This window comes from Mercenaria mercenaria, chromosome 10 (genome assembly GCF_021730395.1).
Source record: "Mercenaria mercenaria strain notata chromosome 10, MADL_Memer_1, whole genome shotgun sequence".
Classification (NCBI taxonomy): domain Eukaryota; kingdom Metazoa; phylum Mollusca; class Bivalvia; order Venerida; family Veneridae; genus Mercenaria; species Mercenaria mercenaria.
In genome coordinates, this window is record NC_069370.1 from 4,312,550 (window position 1) to 4,328,409 (window position 15,860).

Here is a 15,860-nt window from a genome sequence, read left to right on the forward strand (position 1 = left end):
GGGACTCTGGATTCAGTCTCATTTAAATGCAAAAGGAATTATTCACCAAAATCATAGTGACGCCATTGTATGTTACTGTTTACTATCTATTCACAAATCAATAGAAGAGTAATTCGTCTCCATGTCATATAGCACTAAGCTTGTTTGATTTTTAAACCGAATCTTTGACTGTTACCTTTGTTTGTTAGTAATTAGAAGCTTCAACTACCGTAAACAATACATACGTTACTGTTCGCCAGCTCATTTTTATGTTTAATGACGTTCTTGTAGTTAAAATTCATCAGTAGTCAACGAAATCACATATTTTTATGAAGTAACATAGGAAGTTATTTATAAAAACATAATACAAATTTTACCGACTCATTGTATCAGTCATCATTTAAAATGATGCCAAAGATATGATAATGTGTTGCGTTTCTGATAGAATAAACATTCACACATGTCTGTTGTAAATTATATAACTATTTATGCTTGTTCATCATGCTGTTAATTCGGTTTCATTATACACACGTGAAAACCTTGCAAAGCGTATATAAAGACTGATCATCCGTTCGTATTGTAGAATATCACAATTATTCATTTTTTTAATGCTCTTAAAGACGAAGATCTTGTCATACTGATAGCTGATTACCCTTTAGGGAAAATATCTACATGAATACTTTTATGAGCACAAAGAAGAAATGATACATACTGATCGATACTACGTTACTGAAATATTTAAAACTAATCTACGTCAGCAATGTCAACAGTGACGCAGGGTTTTCAATGTTTACAAGCTTTAGTCGCCAACTTTTAATTTTGATAACCTTTTATCACGTCACATTGTAAACAAATCATTTGAGAATTGTATGCTATAGATATGATAGAGAATAATATCACACCGTAATAATTTTCATATCTAATAATTTTAATATAGAATATGTTTTTATTTTCAATGAAATCATTACAGTATTTAATGTTATAAAGTAAAGATCAGTGTTTACGAGTGATACATAGTATCCAATAGTAACGTTATAATATTAATTTCAAATAAAAAAACATTCTTTTTTTGTGGCATTCATAATGTAGTAATACAATAATTTGATATCATGCTCAGAATATCAGGATATGAATAGATAGGAAAGTATTTTCGCATTATTTCAAACGGGTGCCATTATTTATCTCCAAAGTTGATTTGACAATGTAATTCAAATTCCATTTGATCTGTAATTCATTTACATCAATACTAATGCTTCAATTCAGTCGTACAGGATGGATTTTATATCGTTCGTAGAATTTGACAATTACATAACGCAGATCTTACTTTTGTACAGCAGGGGTTACATGCCAGTGTAATTGTGCAGTACATGTATTTGCTTTGAAAAAAGCTATTGTTTCGCGATATGTTTATTCTTTTTCTGCAATTCAAAGATATGCATAACTGCTTGATAGTGATTAAACATCTTAAAACATTTCCTTTATTATAGTTTTGGACCATTACTAAAATTAGGAACGTACATAAATTTCAGGCAGTATCATAGATGATTGAATTCAAATGAGAATACACTATGTCCCATAACAGTAATACAAAATTAATGTGATCGAACATATTCAAGGCTTAAAATTTATGAATTAACGAAAGTGATATCGGTAAATACATTGTATATGCATAATTTACTTAACTGGTACATACTTACCTTGAGCAACTCATCGATTTAGTGTTATGTATTAATATGTTATTAGTATGTGTGAAGTGTGTTACAGATATATCAGAGCTAGGGTACATCGAGGGTATTTTTCTCTGCACATTCGTCAAGCGGTAGGCCGAGACAGATGTGAAAAGAAAAACGAGATGTCCCCTAGCTTGATATATCTGGTAACCACGAGCACATACATATTATAACTGTTTATGCATAGTTTATCATTAAAATTTATATTATTTTCATTAATTTGTTTATTTTATTACTATTTGATTCCTTCTGCGCCTCGCTGACTGAAACACTAAAACTTTGTTTTAGAAAATGTGTTCCCAGATAAAAGTACCAACAATTTCTGCATTGGTTTTAAATCTTGCATTTCATTGCCAGACATATTGTAAACTTGTTGTTTTGTTTGTAAAAAAAATCAAAGAAAAAGAACATTGAAAATCTCAGAATTTCATATATTCAGTATTTTGAATCGGCAATAACTATCAAGTTTTGATATTCTAGTTTATTTATCTTTTACTTATAATGTATGTTTGTGACAATTTCTCTTGAACTGTAAATTGGATAAAATCATCTTTTCTTGAAAGGAAAATTATACTCTGATAGGCTCAAGAAAAAGTGTTCGATATATATCGGACAGTTACGTGCGATATATATCGAACCTTTTTTTATGAAACTCCATAGAGATTCCGTGTTGATATATCGCAACAGTTTGTAAATATATCAGCACAGTTTGTAGTAATAATTGTGTTATATGTATAACATTTGCAAAGATCAAGGAAATTGCCGCACTATGCATAAGATGAAAATATGATAGAATGTTCTCAAAGTTGTTAGAATGACTGTAAATATTCCAGGACTTTTCCTTAGACAAAACTATTGTTTATTACGTTTAATTACATAAAAAAAAGAAAAAACTGTTGTTCACTCTGAATGTTTAAATAAACTTTGATTTCATTCATCTTGTTAGTTTGATATCGAGCCGGAAAAAATAAATGCATTTGTATATCAGTATGTAGCTAAATGCTGTATATTTTCAGCTATTCTACTAAACATACCGATACAGTCAACCGCGCAACTGTTCCCGAAAACAGTTTTGTTTTTTAAATCACTGTGTAGTCACGTATATTTTGAAAACCCTCAAGAAAAGTGGTGAGTTTTTTAAGTATCAAATTTCTTAGAGAAAATTTTCATGGTTTTTTTTTTTGTGTTAATCTAGTATCTTATTTGGAAATGAAAAACCTCACTTGTATACTCATTTTTTTCCGATTTTTACGATTAGCGCTAATTGTATTTGGGTGAATACTTCCCCAAAAGCTTTAAATGTTTGAATTATATATACCATTAGGAGAAAGGCTTCTGGAAATAAGGTTTAGTCCATTTTCATAAATAATGTCAGCAGTAGTGTTTAAATCATAATAGTCAAATTAGATTCGTTATTTATAAAGCTGATGAACTAGATGGTTATAACGTATTTATGATACTGCTTTCACCCTGAAATTAACATGTATGCTTTACACATAGTGGAACTCCAGAAACATTAGAAGCTAAGCACCATTGCCAAAAACAAATGTAAAAGCACATAGTGAACCTCCTATACAAAAGAAATTTACAGATAGTTTAAATGTTGGCAAGGATACTATATAAATACTTGCTAAACTTTGGCTTTCAGTACATCACGTGTCTGATAGACAGCGGATACCTTTTAAATCTACTACATTGAGCAAGAGATAGTTATAAATGATCACCAAATTTATTTTAACAGAATTTTACTTGATTGTCTCTGAAAGCGAAGGAAAAGTCGTTGAAGAGTGAACTGCACTATCCTTATTTCGTACACTGTTCTTACCATCAGACAAAAAACTGTGTAATTTAAATTAGACTTTTAATCGGCTCAATAACAGAAGGAATATATATTGATATTTACTTCAATCAAAAAATAGCTCACAGCTGTTTGAATAATTAGGAAAAAAAGCATTTTTTGCTAATCGCACTAATCCTTACCCGTGTTAAAGGGGATTTTCCATCGATTCAAATCCATGACCAGCATCCAACAAATTACAGCATGTTTCCAAGTAAGGTACGATAGATAGAAAAACAGTGGAGCAGGTGTAGCCATGTTAATGGTCTAGAATCCTAAAAGAAAAAAAGTAAGAAAAACTCACATTTTCAGTTTTGGCCGCCATTTTGTTTCGGAGGTAAAGAGTAGATCGAATACCCCCCTTGTGTATTGATGAATTGTGTTTTCTAAAATTTCATCAAACAGATGGACTATGTAACCTTGTTAACATACACAAGTTTGAACCACTTGGTAGGTACTATGTGTCTCAATTAAAGTGAGTACTGATTAATCATGATTGAAGGCTACATGTGATTTACTATCTTCTTGAATTGTTTTAAGTTCATTCATTAAGTATACCTTCTATTGTCTATACAGAACAATGTGATTATGTGTAGGCATCTATTGTCCATTTCCTGTTGTAATGTAAGACTATTTTGCAGATGCTGCTTCTTTTAAGATTGAAACTACTCCTTGCGTTGTTAAAGTTCAAGTTATTCTACTTAAAATTTATAACACATGATTAGATCAAACTAGCTTAAGGTTTAGGAGTATATCATCAAAACACAGAAATATTTGAGAAACGAACATCATCTTTACCAACATACCTGACCATTATAGTTCTTTGAAAATACTGAGTTAAAGGGGCTGAACTGTCTGAAAGTGTGGCCCCTTTATGCAGTCCTTTTCTGGAATTCAATGTATATATCAGTATACTGACACTTTTTTTGTAGAGTAAGGGAATGTACATATTTCCTCTGCTGTTCAATTTTCATGTGAAACAAACCTTCCTTTCTATGATTTGGTGTTGTTTGAAAATGTTTTCTCAAAATGTAAGGTAACGTTAAGGTAGTCTGCATGTTTGAAACATATATTGTTTAATATACAAAATTCTAATAAATTGTTGAGATGAGCCTAGAGACAAAATGTCAGTGTCAGTATGAAGAAAAAAAACAACAGATTACTTGATCTCAACAGCCTAAATATAAGTCTGTATTTTTCCGGACAATTTCTTTTTGAGCTCGACTATTCGAAGAATAAGTAGAGCTATCCTACTCACCACGGCGTTGGCGTCACACCTTGGGTTAAGTTTTTCGTACCAGTCCACATTTTGACAAAGTCTTTTGAGATAAAGCTTTGAAACTTTCAACTCTTGTTTACCATCATCATGGCCAGTAATAGGCAAGAGCACATAACTCCATCAAGGATTTTGGCTGAATTATGGCCCTTTTTGACTTAGAAATCTGGGTTAATATTTCGTACCAGTTCATATTTTGACAAAGTCTTTTGAGATAAAGCTTTGAAACTTTCAGCACCTGTTTACCATCACCATGTCCAGTTATAGGCAAGAGTACATAACTCCATCAAGGATTTTGGCTGAATTATGGCCCCTTTTGACTTAGAAATCTTGGTTAAGTTCATATTTTTTGTAAAGTGTTTGACATTATGGCTTTGAAACTTTTATCACTTGATTAGTATAATAGTCTTTATCTGTAGGAAAGAGAACATAACTCTGTCATCTATTTTGGCTGAATTATGGCCCTTTTTGGACTTTGAAATTGGTTCTGTTTTCATACAAGTCCATGTTTTGTCAAAACTATTTGACATATGGCTTTTAAACTTTGAACACTTGTTTATCATTATGATTTCCATCTGTAGGCAAGAGTACATAACTATTTTGACTAAATTATGGCCGTTTTTGGACTTTGAAATTGGCTCATATATTGCCATTTAGTGCAAGACTTATCGAAATCAAAGTAATACAGGAACATTGTTTGTCTAATCTATTTATTTCTTTTGTCTGAATATCCGTGGAAATATTTTGACCCCATTCTTCATTCAATTCTTCGAATAGTCGAGCGCGCTGTCATCAGACAGCTCTTGTTGTTGACATATTCGTGTATAGATGTACCTCCACAGTGTAAATGTTAAGGAAACTTTCCATAGTTGTAGATTTGCCTATTTTTCAATTATATAGCCAAATAAAATGCATCAGGTCATGTTCTTAATTTTTCACAATTTGAGTTCTTACATTGCTATGTTAAACAAGTTATTATTTTGAATGATTTTATCTCAAAATGTGTCTGTTGTCAAAAATCAGTCAAAAGTTAGTGGTGCTGTCTGTTAGTCTTAATACATGAGATGTAATAGAGTCTTGGCAACATTTATGCTACCAATAAAATGGGTACCAAGCATTTTCCCAGAAAAATGACATTACACTGTCACTTCCTGTTAATCAGATGTGCAGAACTACCTTAAATTTAGTTCACCTTAAAATTAATGTAGTACCAGTAAAATCTGAAACAATTTAGGTCTGACAAGGTGCAGTATGCAATTTAAATTTGGTCGTCCATTTTGCCTGTGTGCAAACAGACTGTCATAAAAGCCAGCTATTTAGTGTCTTTATGAAATTATATTGTTTTAGTACCTTAGAACTTTCTCATTGAAAGTATATACATTGTTGCCCCAAATATATTCTGTAGGGTTTTCACTGGAAATGGGCTGCATTATAGGCTTAACATGTGTCATATTTTCTATTGTACTGATACAGAAAAATTGACCGAATTTTTTATTGACTGATGAAAGTAAATGGGCATTTGATATGAAATACTTCATACAATTTGAGAATAGTCTGAATAATTTAAGGTGTAGTAGAAATTGATATGACATTTGTGAATATATATAGGTTTAAATTTCAAGCTTTAATAACCCTGGTATCAGTTTTCAATACATAAATATTTTTGCACGCTAGAGCTACCGGACTGTTAAATTTAATTTGATTTGATTTCTACAGAACATCAATGCCTCCTAGTTATTATGCTTTAAGTGCAATTAGTTTATGGTTTAAATTATAGTCAGCAGCAGCAGTAGGTTACTGGTAGTTACCAGCAGCAGTAGGTTGTTATCAGCAACATTAGGTAGTTATCAGCAGCAGTAGGTAGTTATCAGCAGCAGTAGGTAGTTATCAGCAACATTAGGTAGTTATCAGCAACATTAGGCAGTTATTGGCAGCAGTAGGTAGTTATCGGCAACAGTAGGTAGTCATCAGCAATATTAGGTAGTAATCAGCAGCAGTAGGTAGTTATCAGCAGCAGTAGGTAGTTATCAGCAAAAGTAGTAGTAGTTATCAGCAGCAGTAGGGATGTTATCAGCAGCAGTAGCATTGTTATCAGCAGCAGAATCATTGTCAGCAGCATTCAGCAGCAGTATCATTGTAAGCAGCATTCAGCAGCAGTATCATTGTCAGCAGCATTCAACAACAGCAGTATTCAGCAGCATTCAGCAGCAGTATCATTGTCAGCAGCATTCAGCAACAGTATCATTGTCAGCAGCATTCAGCAACAATATCATTGTCAGCAGCATTCAGCAACAATATCATTGTCAGCAGCATTCAGCAACAGTATCATTATCAGCAGCATTCAGCAACAGCAGCATTCAACAGCAGTATCATTATCAGCAGCAGTATCATTGTCAGCAGCATTCAGCAGCAGTATCATTATACCCCCACAAAACGAAGTTTCGGGGGGTATATAGGAGTGAGCTTGGCGTTCGGTCGGTCGTGGTTGTGGTTTCCAGATGATAACTCATGAAAGGCTTGACTGATTTGAATAATGTTTGGTACACAGGTGTAACATCAAAAAATGCAGTCAAGTTCAAATTTGGGGTCAATAGGTCAAAGGTCAAGGTCACAGTGACCCTGAACAGTTAAAACGGTTTTCGGGTGATAACTTGAGAATGCTTGGGCCTATGATCATATATTTTGGTACACAGGTGTAACATCATGAAATACAGGCCAGTTCGACTTTGGGGTCTGTAGGTCAAAGGTCAAGGTCACAGTGACTCTGAACAGTTAAATGGTTTCCGGATGATAACTTGAGAACACTAGGGCCTAGGATCATAATTTTTGGTACACAGATGTAACATCATGAAGTACAGGTCAAGTTTGTCTGTGAGGTCTGTAGGTCAAAGGTCAAGGTCACAGTGACTCGGGACAGTTGAACGGTTTCCAGATGATAACTTGAGAACGCTTGGATCTAGGATCTTTACTTTTTGTACACAGTTGTAACATGATTAAATACAGGCCATATTCGACTTTGAGATTAGTAGGTCAAAGGTCAAGGTCACAATAACACGAAACAGTTAAACAGTTTCCGGATGATAACTTGAGAACGTTTGGGTCTAGGATAATGAAAATTAATAGCGAGGTTGGTTATGACCAGCAGTTGACCCTAAATGATTTTGAGGTCAGCAGGTCACAGTGACCCGGAACACTTAAACTTAAATGGACAACAACTTCACAACGCAGAGACTAGGATTATGAAATTTAATAGGGAGGTTGGTCATGACCAGCAGATGACCCATAACTATTTTGGGTTCCAAAAGTCAAAGGTCATGTAAACCTTTTCAGGACAATAACTTGAGAACGCTTGGGTCGAGGATCATGAAACTTTATAGGGAGGTTGATCATGACCAGCACATGACCTCTATTGATTTTGAGGTCAGTAGGTCAAAGGTCAAGCAAGTTCAGCTTTGACTTTAGCTTACTTCTGTGACAAGGCCATATTGTGGGGGTATAATTCGTCACTCCTTTGACAGTTTTAGTTGTCAGCAGCATTCAGCAACAGCAGCATTCAGCAGCAGTATCATTGTCAGCAGCATTCAGCAGCAGTATCATTGTCAGCAGCAGTACCATTGTCAGCAGCATTCAGCAACAGTATCATTGTCAGCAGCATTCAGCAACAGTATCATTGTCAGCAGCATTCAGCAACATCATCATTGTCAGCAGCATTCAGCAACAGTATAATTGTCAGCAGCATTCAGCAACAGTATCATTGTCAGCAGCATTCAGCAACATCATCATTGTCAGTAGCAGCAGCAGCATTGTCAGCAGCAGCATTGTTATCAGCAACAGTTTTATTGTCAGCGGCTGAGGTAGCAGTTTTATTGTCAGCAGCAGCAGCATTGTTATCAGCAACAGTTTTATTGTCAGCGGCTGTGGTAGCAGTTTTATTGTCAGCAGCAGAAGCTTTGTTATCAGCAGCATCTTTAAGTTTGAACATCTTCATTTAAAATTTCTGTACAACATTAAAACCGGATGACAAAATTAAATATAGGTCAGTGTTCATTCAGTAGTTGCCATAAAGATATAAAGGCATTTAGGAGAAGGTTGTGCTGTCACTGTTTTTGCTACAGTTTTATGATGGATTCCTTTAATTAATTCAGACACACAGACAGAAATCTTCCCTTGCTTTAGTTATTGTTTTTTGTTTTTTTTTTAAGTCTTATTTCAAGGTTGATGAGATACATTTTGAAATTTAACTGAAACAAATGTGTATAGCTTTACTTTTGAAATGAAATGAAGCTTGGGTATTAACAAAGTCAATGCTGAGAAGCAGTTTAATAAGGAAATTTGAAAACTATTTAAGGAAATAGTAACAAGGGCTGCTTGAAGGCTAGTCATAGAAATTATGAGATTTCTGGATAAGTTCATTGGATTTTCCGATTAATACCTAAGCACTAAAACTATATGAAAAATTCCATCATATTTTCTTTTATGATAATTTTCTCTATATTATCATTTTATGATAATATTCACTTTTACTACTTTAATGGCAGGGAAAATAAAACTTCCTGTTTATTTCCTTTTAAAATAATTGTCGCTATATTATCATTTTAGGATAATTTTCACTATTATCTTTTTATGGTGGGAAAAATGAACTTCCTTCTTACATGTATTTCCTTTTATAACAATGATCACTTAATAGCAGAAAAACTCAAATAGTTTTGATGGTAGTCAGAGAGAGATCTTTTCAAATTTAAATTATCATAAAAAATCTGTTGAAAAATTTGCAAAAGGTTGACGGGGGAGTCACCCATATGGGTAATATGATGACTATTAACACAAACACACACAAACGTGTACACAGGCATGCACACATATTTTTAATATTATCAAATAGAACGTAGTCAATAAAGTAAATACACAAAGATATTTTTCAATAAAAAGGGAAATTTAATCGGTTTATTACGTTATATTCAGTAAAGAATGTATTAATCTTCATCAGCATTTACATTTATGACCTAGAAAGTTATATATAATTATTTAGAGTATATTTACATATATTATTTTTATATCCTGTGGTGTAATGAGATAAGTTTATCGCATTAGACTATATATCTAATTAACGATGTATGTTTATAATGCTGTGGGACAAAAATGTAGAGATACCTAATTATTCATTGTTTACACCTTGCCTTTCACCTGAATGAGGTAAATTACGGCAAACTTGTAATGCTCTACATTTCCGCTCCTGTTATATTTTAGACACACCGCAATCTATTTTCATCTACATTAACACAAAAAGCCATAAAGAGAACAGTTTTGTGTGTAGCATGTTGATATATACTTGAAAGTTTGTGTTTCTTTTTTTTTTTTTGAAAAAAAATGTACTTGGAAAAAAAAAAGAAACTTAATGTCTTTAAGATATGTTTACAGAGTCAGTGTCATATTTCTAAATGTAGAAACATGCTGACATTAAAATTATTTTGATATTTTGACATTAACATTTCTCCCACTGAGGTAAAACTCCCATCAAAATATGATGAATGTTAAAAGATTCCACAATAAAAATTTATTGTAGCATTTTATTGTACCATCCAATTCATCACAGTAACTGTCTTATTAATGTGTCGATCATGATACAAGCTGCAGTGTAAATTAGAAACCCTATGTATAGGGATTGAAAAAAAATAGTTTTCAGATTTGTTTGACATCTGTATACATACAGAAATAACATTTTTCTTTGGGTTTTTGCATTATATAAAGATTTATTTATAGTCTAATAATAAAATTGTTTAACTTAACCTGCTTTGATTGTGTGGTTACATTACACTTAGGTGTCTTATTATAAAGATTTATTTAGTTGATTTTGTATGAAAGTCACTGTCAAGCTTTCCGTAATGCTGAAAGATTTATTAAAATGGGACAATCATTAAGGCTGATCTTGGTCTGCACTGGTCGCAAAGGCATAATCACTTGACGGCAGCAGTCTAAAGGTTAAGAAAAATTGAATGTAGGTTTACCATTTTGTAGAATGGATGCTGGGGCTGGAGAGAACCTCAAAGCCAGACATGTTGTAAAATAAGGGAGTGCATGCTGTAGCCTAGAGGTCAGAGTGCATGCTGTAGCCTAGAGGTCAGAGTGCATACTGCAGCCTAGAGTTCAGAGTGCATGCTGTAGCCTAGAGGTCAGAGTGCATGCTGTAGCCTAGAGTTCAGAGTGCATGCTGTAGCCTAGAGTTCAGAGTGCATACTGCAGCCTAGAGTTCAGAGTGCATGCTGCAGCCTAGAGGTCAGAGTGCATGCTGTATCCTAGAGTTCAGAGTGCATCCTGTAGCCTAGAGTTCAGAGTGCATCCTGTAGCCTAGAGTTCAGAGTGCATGCTGTAGCCTAGAGCTCAGAGTGCATGCATACTGTAGCCTAGAGTTCAGAGTGCATGCTGTATCCTAGAGGTCAGAGTGCATGCTGTAGCCTAGAGTTCAGAGTGCATGCTGTAGCCTAGAGTTCAGAGTGCATGCTGTAGCCTAGAGGTCAGAGTGCATGCTGTAGCCTAGAGGTCAGAGTGCATGCTGTAGCCTAGAGGTCAGAGTGCATGCTGTAGCCTAGAGTTTAGAGTGCATGCTGTAGCCTAGAGGTCAGAGTGCATGCTGTAGCCTAGAGTTCAGAGTGCATGCTGTAGCCTAGGGGTCAGATTTGGTTATAGGGTATGGCTACGACAATCTAGCACATGCACATGTATCCTAGAATGTTTCTTGTCTGATGGCTTGTCAAGATTCTTTTGTATCCCGTTGAAGTGTCTCCAAACTCTGGTTAACATAGTGCTTAAAAAATTTGGTGATTGGTTGTATAGTTGGTTAGTTTTCTCCATCTGCTTCCAATGAGTACTGTGCCCTGTTACCTGAACTAAAAATAGGATTTCAGCATCTGATTGGTTATTTCTGGAATAAAAATTGACCAAACAGCAAACAGAAGGCTGCAATCTATAACATCTCCAGAGTTACTTTTGTAATCTTGAAGCATGGAATCTAGGGTCCAAGGTGTTAAAATTCAGAGCTTTGAGACCATTCCTCCAAATGCAACATTTCCATTGGTTTAAAAGTTTTGAAATTATGCTCAGAAATAATAAATCAGATGAATTAAATGGATTTTTGTTAGTCAGTGGTCAGGTTTTGTGGGGTTAAAAGTTGCCATTGTCCTGCATCCATCCAAATTTGTGTTGTGCAAATCTCAAAAAGTATTTGATCTAGAGTCATCAAACCTCACAGGGTTACTATTCAGCATGCACAATTCTGATATTTAAATTGGGAACTGGCACAGCAAGACCAGAGTATAGCCCTTGACTTAGTAAAAAAAAATGCAAACAGTGTCAGGGATTGGGGACACCAGTGTGATATATGGACACGCATTTAGTTATAAACTCTGGACATGGGAGGCAGATTCCACTGAATATTCACTTGATATCTTAAAGTACAAATGTATTGATAAATTGATGGTAATAATGAGTATTTTATTGTTATTTTCAGCATTATCAGTAGCATCGAAGACTTTCTACTCAACAGTTGCCGAGGCTTATGAACCAGAATGGGAAAATCATGCTCAAATTACAGAAATACTCACAGTAAGTTTGTTTTATGTCTTGTACAATATAGAGAGGTGTAGGGATAAGTAGTAAGACCATTATTTTTAGTCCAAGGGTCTTGGGATCAAGTTTGGGCAGGTAAATTTGTTCTTATTCTATTTAGGAAGCAGAGTGGCAGGCAGATTTGAAAGAAACTTCACATAATTCAAGCATTATGACTACATAATATCAGATTAGAATAATGTGTAGAAACCTGTTTGAAGTCACACTGTACATCATATAGTCCTTTTCCTTACTACAATGTATGTCATTGCATGTATGTTAGTTTCGCATTTAACCCTTACCCTGCTAAATTTCTATTATGAACTTGTCCATCTTTCAACTTGGACAGTACCATTAACTGTTTAATAAAAGGGGTGTTTATCAAAAAAATACTGACTGAATAGCGAACAGTGCAGATCTTGATCAGACTGCATGGATGTGCAGGCTGATCATGATCTACACTGGTTGCAAAGGCAGAATCAATCCTGTCCAACATGGTAAGGGTTAAGTTCTGATAATGTAATCTGAAGGTACTGTTGTCAACCTTCAGAAGAATTTCTTGTTACAGCCTAACACATTTGTATCTGTTTCAGAACATGGACATGTTATGGCAGGATTACCTACAGAAATTACAGGAACAAGTGCAAGAACCTTTAACAAAATACCTTGCTACTATACCACAAATAAGGGTAACATTACTTTATTACTTTGTCTATATTATAAAATATGGGTGCCCCGGCAAAGTTGGCTTAGTTTACTGGTAGCTCAGTAGGTTGAGCACAAAAGTTCTGTCAAGTAGCTGTTGTTTGAATCCCAGCAAGTAAATGGAAGTTGTCATTCACTTGTGGAGTATGCTCCACCTCTGATTCATGAAGGAAAGTCATCAATCACTTGTAAAGAATCCTCCATCTGATTCATGAAGGAAAGTCATCAATCTCTTGTAAACAATCCTCCATCTCTGATTCATGTAGGAAAGTCGTCATCTCTTGTAAAGAATCCTCCATCTCTGATTTATGTAGGAAAGTTGTCAATCTCTTGTAAAGAATCCTCCATCTCTGATTAATGTAGGAAAGTCGTCAATCTCTTGTAAAGAATCCTCCATCTCTGATTCATGTAGGAAAGTCGTCAATCTCTTGTAAAGAATCCTCCATCTCTGATTAATGTAGGAAAGTCGTCAATCTCTTGTAAAGAATCCTCCATCTCTTATTCATGTAGGAAAGTCGTCAATCTCTTGTAAAGAATCCTCCATCTCTGATTCATGTAGGAAAGTCGTCAATCTCTTGTAAAGAATCATGAAGGAATGTTGTCAATCTCTTGTAAAACAATCCTCCATCTCTGATTAATGTAGGAAAGTCATCAATCTCTTGTAAAGAATCCTCCATCTCTGATTCATGTAGGAAAGTCATCAATCTCTTGTAAAGAATCATGAAGGAATGTTGTCAGTCTCTTGTAAACAATCCTCCATCTCTGACTAATGTAGGAAAGTCATCAATCTCTTGTAAAGAATCATCCATCTCTGATTCATGTAGGAAAGAAGTCAATCTCTTGTAAAGAATTATGAAGGAATGTTGTCAATCTCTTGTAAAGAATCCTCCATCTCTGATTAATGTAGGAAAGTCATCAATCTCTTGTAAAGAATCCTCCATCTCTGATTCATGTAGGAAAGTCATCAATCTCTTGTAAAGAATCATGAAAGAATGTTGTCAATCTCTTGTAAACAATCCTCCATCTCTGATTAATGTAGGAAAGTCGTCAATCTCTTGTAAAGAATCCTCCATCTCTGATTCATGTAGGAAAGTCGTCAATCTCTTGTAAAGAATCATGAAGGAATGTTGTCAATCTCTTGTAAACAATCCTCCATCTCTGATTCATGTAGGAAAGTCATCAATCTCTTGTAAAGAATCATGAAGGAATGTTGTCAATCTCTTGTAAACAATCCTCCATCTCTGATTCATGTTGGAAAGTCGTCAATCTCTTGTAAAGAATCCTCCATCTCTGATTCATGTAGGGAAGTCGTCAGTCTCTTGTAAAGAATCCTCCACCTCTGATTCATGAAGGAAAGTTGTCAATGTCTTGTAAAGAATCCTCCATCTCTGATTATGTTGGAAAGTCGTCAATCTCTTGTAAAGAATCGTCCATCTCTGATTCATGTAGGGAAGTCGTCAGTCTCTTGTAAAGAATCCTTCATCTCTGATTCATGTAGGAAAGTCGTCAATCTCTTGTAAAGAATCCTCCATCTCTGATTCATGTAGGGAAGTCGTCAGTCTCTTGTAAAGAATCCTCCATCTCTGATTCATGTTGGAAAGTCGTCAATCTCTTGTAAAGAATCCTCCATTTCTGATTCATGTAGGGAAGTTGTCAGTCTCTTGTAAAGACTCCTCCACCTCTGATTCATGAAGGAAAGTCGTCAGTCTCTTGTAAAGAATCCTCCATCTCTGATTCATGAAGGAAAGTCATCAGTCTCTTGTAAAGAATCCTCCATCTCTGATTCATGTTGGAAAGTCGTCAATCTCTTGTAAAGAATCGTCCACCTCTGATTCATGAAGGAAAGTCGTCAGTCTCTTGTAAAGAATCCTTCATCTCTGATTCATGTAGGAAAGTCGTCAATCTCTTGTAAAGAATCCTCCATCTCTGATTCATGTAGGGAAGTCGTCAGTCTCTTGTAAAGAATCCTCCATCTCTGATTCATGTTGGAAAGTCGTCAATCTCTTGTAAAGAATCCTCCATTTCTGATTCATGTAGGGAAGTTGTCAGTCTCTTGTAAAGACTCCTCCACCTCTGATTCATGAAGGAAAGTCGTCAGTCTCTTGTAAAGAATCCTCCATCTCTCATTCATGTTAGAAAGTCGTCATTCTCTTGTAAAGAATCCTCCATCTTTGATTCATGTTGGAAAGTCGTCAATCTCTTGTAAAGAATCGTCCACCTCTGATTCATGAAGGAAAGTCGTCAGTCTCTTGTAAAGAATCCTCCATCTCTGATTCATGTAGGAAAGTCGTCAATCTCTTGTAAAGAATCCTCCATCTCTGATTCATGTAGGAAAGTTGTCAGTCTCTTGTAAAGAATCGTCCACCTCTGATTCATGTAGGAAAGTCGTCAGTCTCTTGTAAAGAATCCTCCATCTGATTCATGTAGGAAAGTCATCAATCTCTTGTAAAGAATCCTCCATCAGTTTCATGAAGGAAAGTCATCAATCTCTTGTAAAGAATCCTCCATCTCTGATTCATGTAGGAAAGTCGTCAATCTCTTGTAAAGACTCCTCCACCTCTGTTTCATGTAGGAAAGTCGTCAATCTCTTGTAAAGAATCCTCCATCTCTGATTCATGTAGGAAAGTCGTAAATCTCTTGTAAAGAATCCTCCACCTCTGATTCATGAAGGAAAGTCGTCAATCTCTTTTAAAGAATTCTCCATCTCTAATTCATGTTGGAAAGTCGTCAG

General features: G+C 35.0%; 1 protein-coding gene across 3 annotated transcripts in view; it reads left to right on the forward strand.

The window, feature by feature from the left end:
* Positions 1-15,860, forward strand: part of LOC123560973 (bridging integrator 2-like) — an 84,486-nt gene that overhangs the window by 22,607 nt on the left and 46,019 nt on the right. For all 3 annotated transcript variants that reach the window (XM_053552177.1, XM_053552179.1, XM_053552178.1), the window contains exons 4-5: positions 12,327-12,421; positions 13,018-13,113. In XM_053552177.1, the coding sequence (XP_053408152.1) occupies positions 12,327-12,421; positions 13,018-13,113 (191 nt within the window). The remainder of the gene's footprint in view (positions 1-12,326; positions 12,422-13,017; positions 13,114-15,860) is intronic.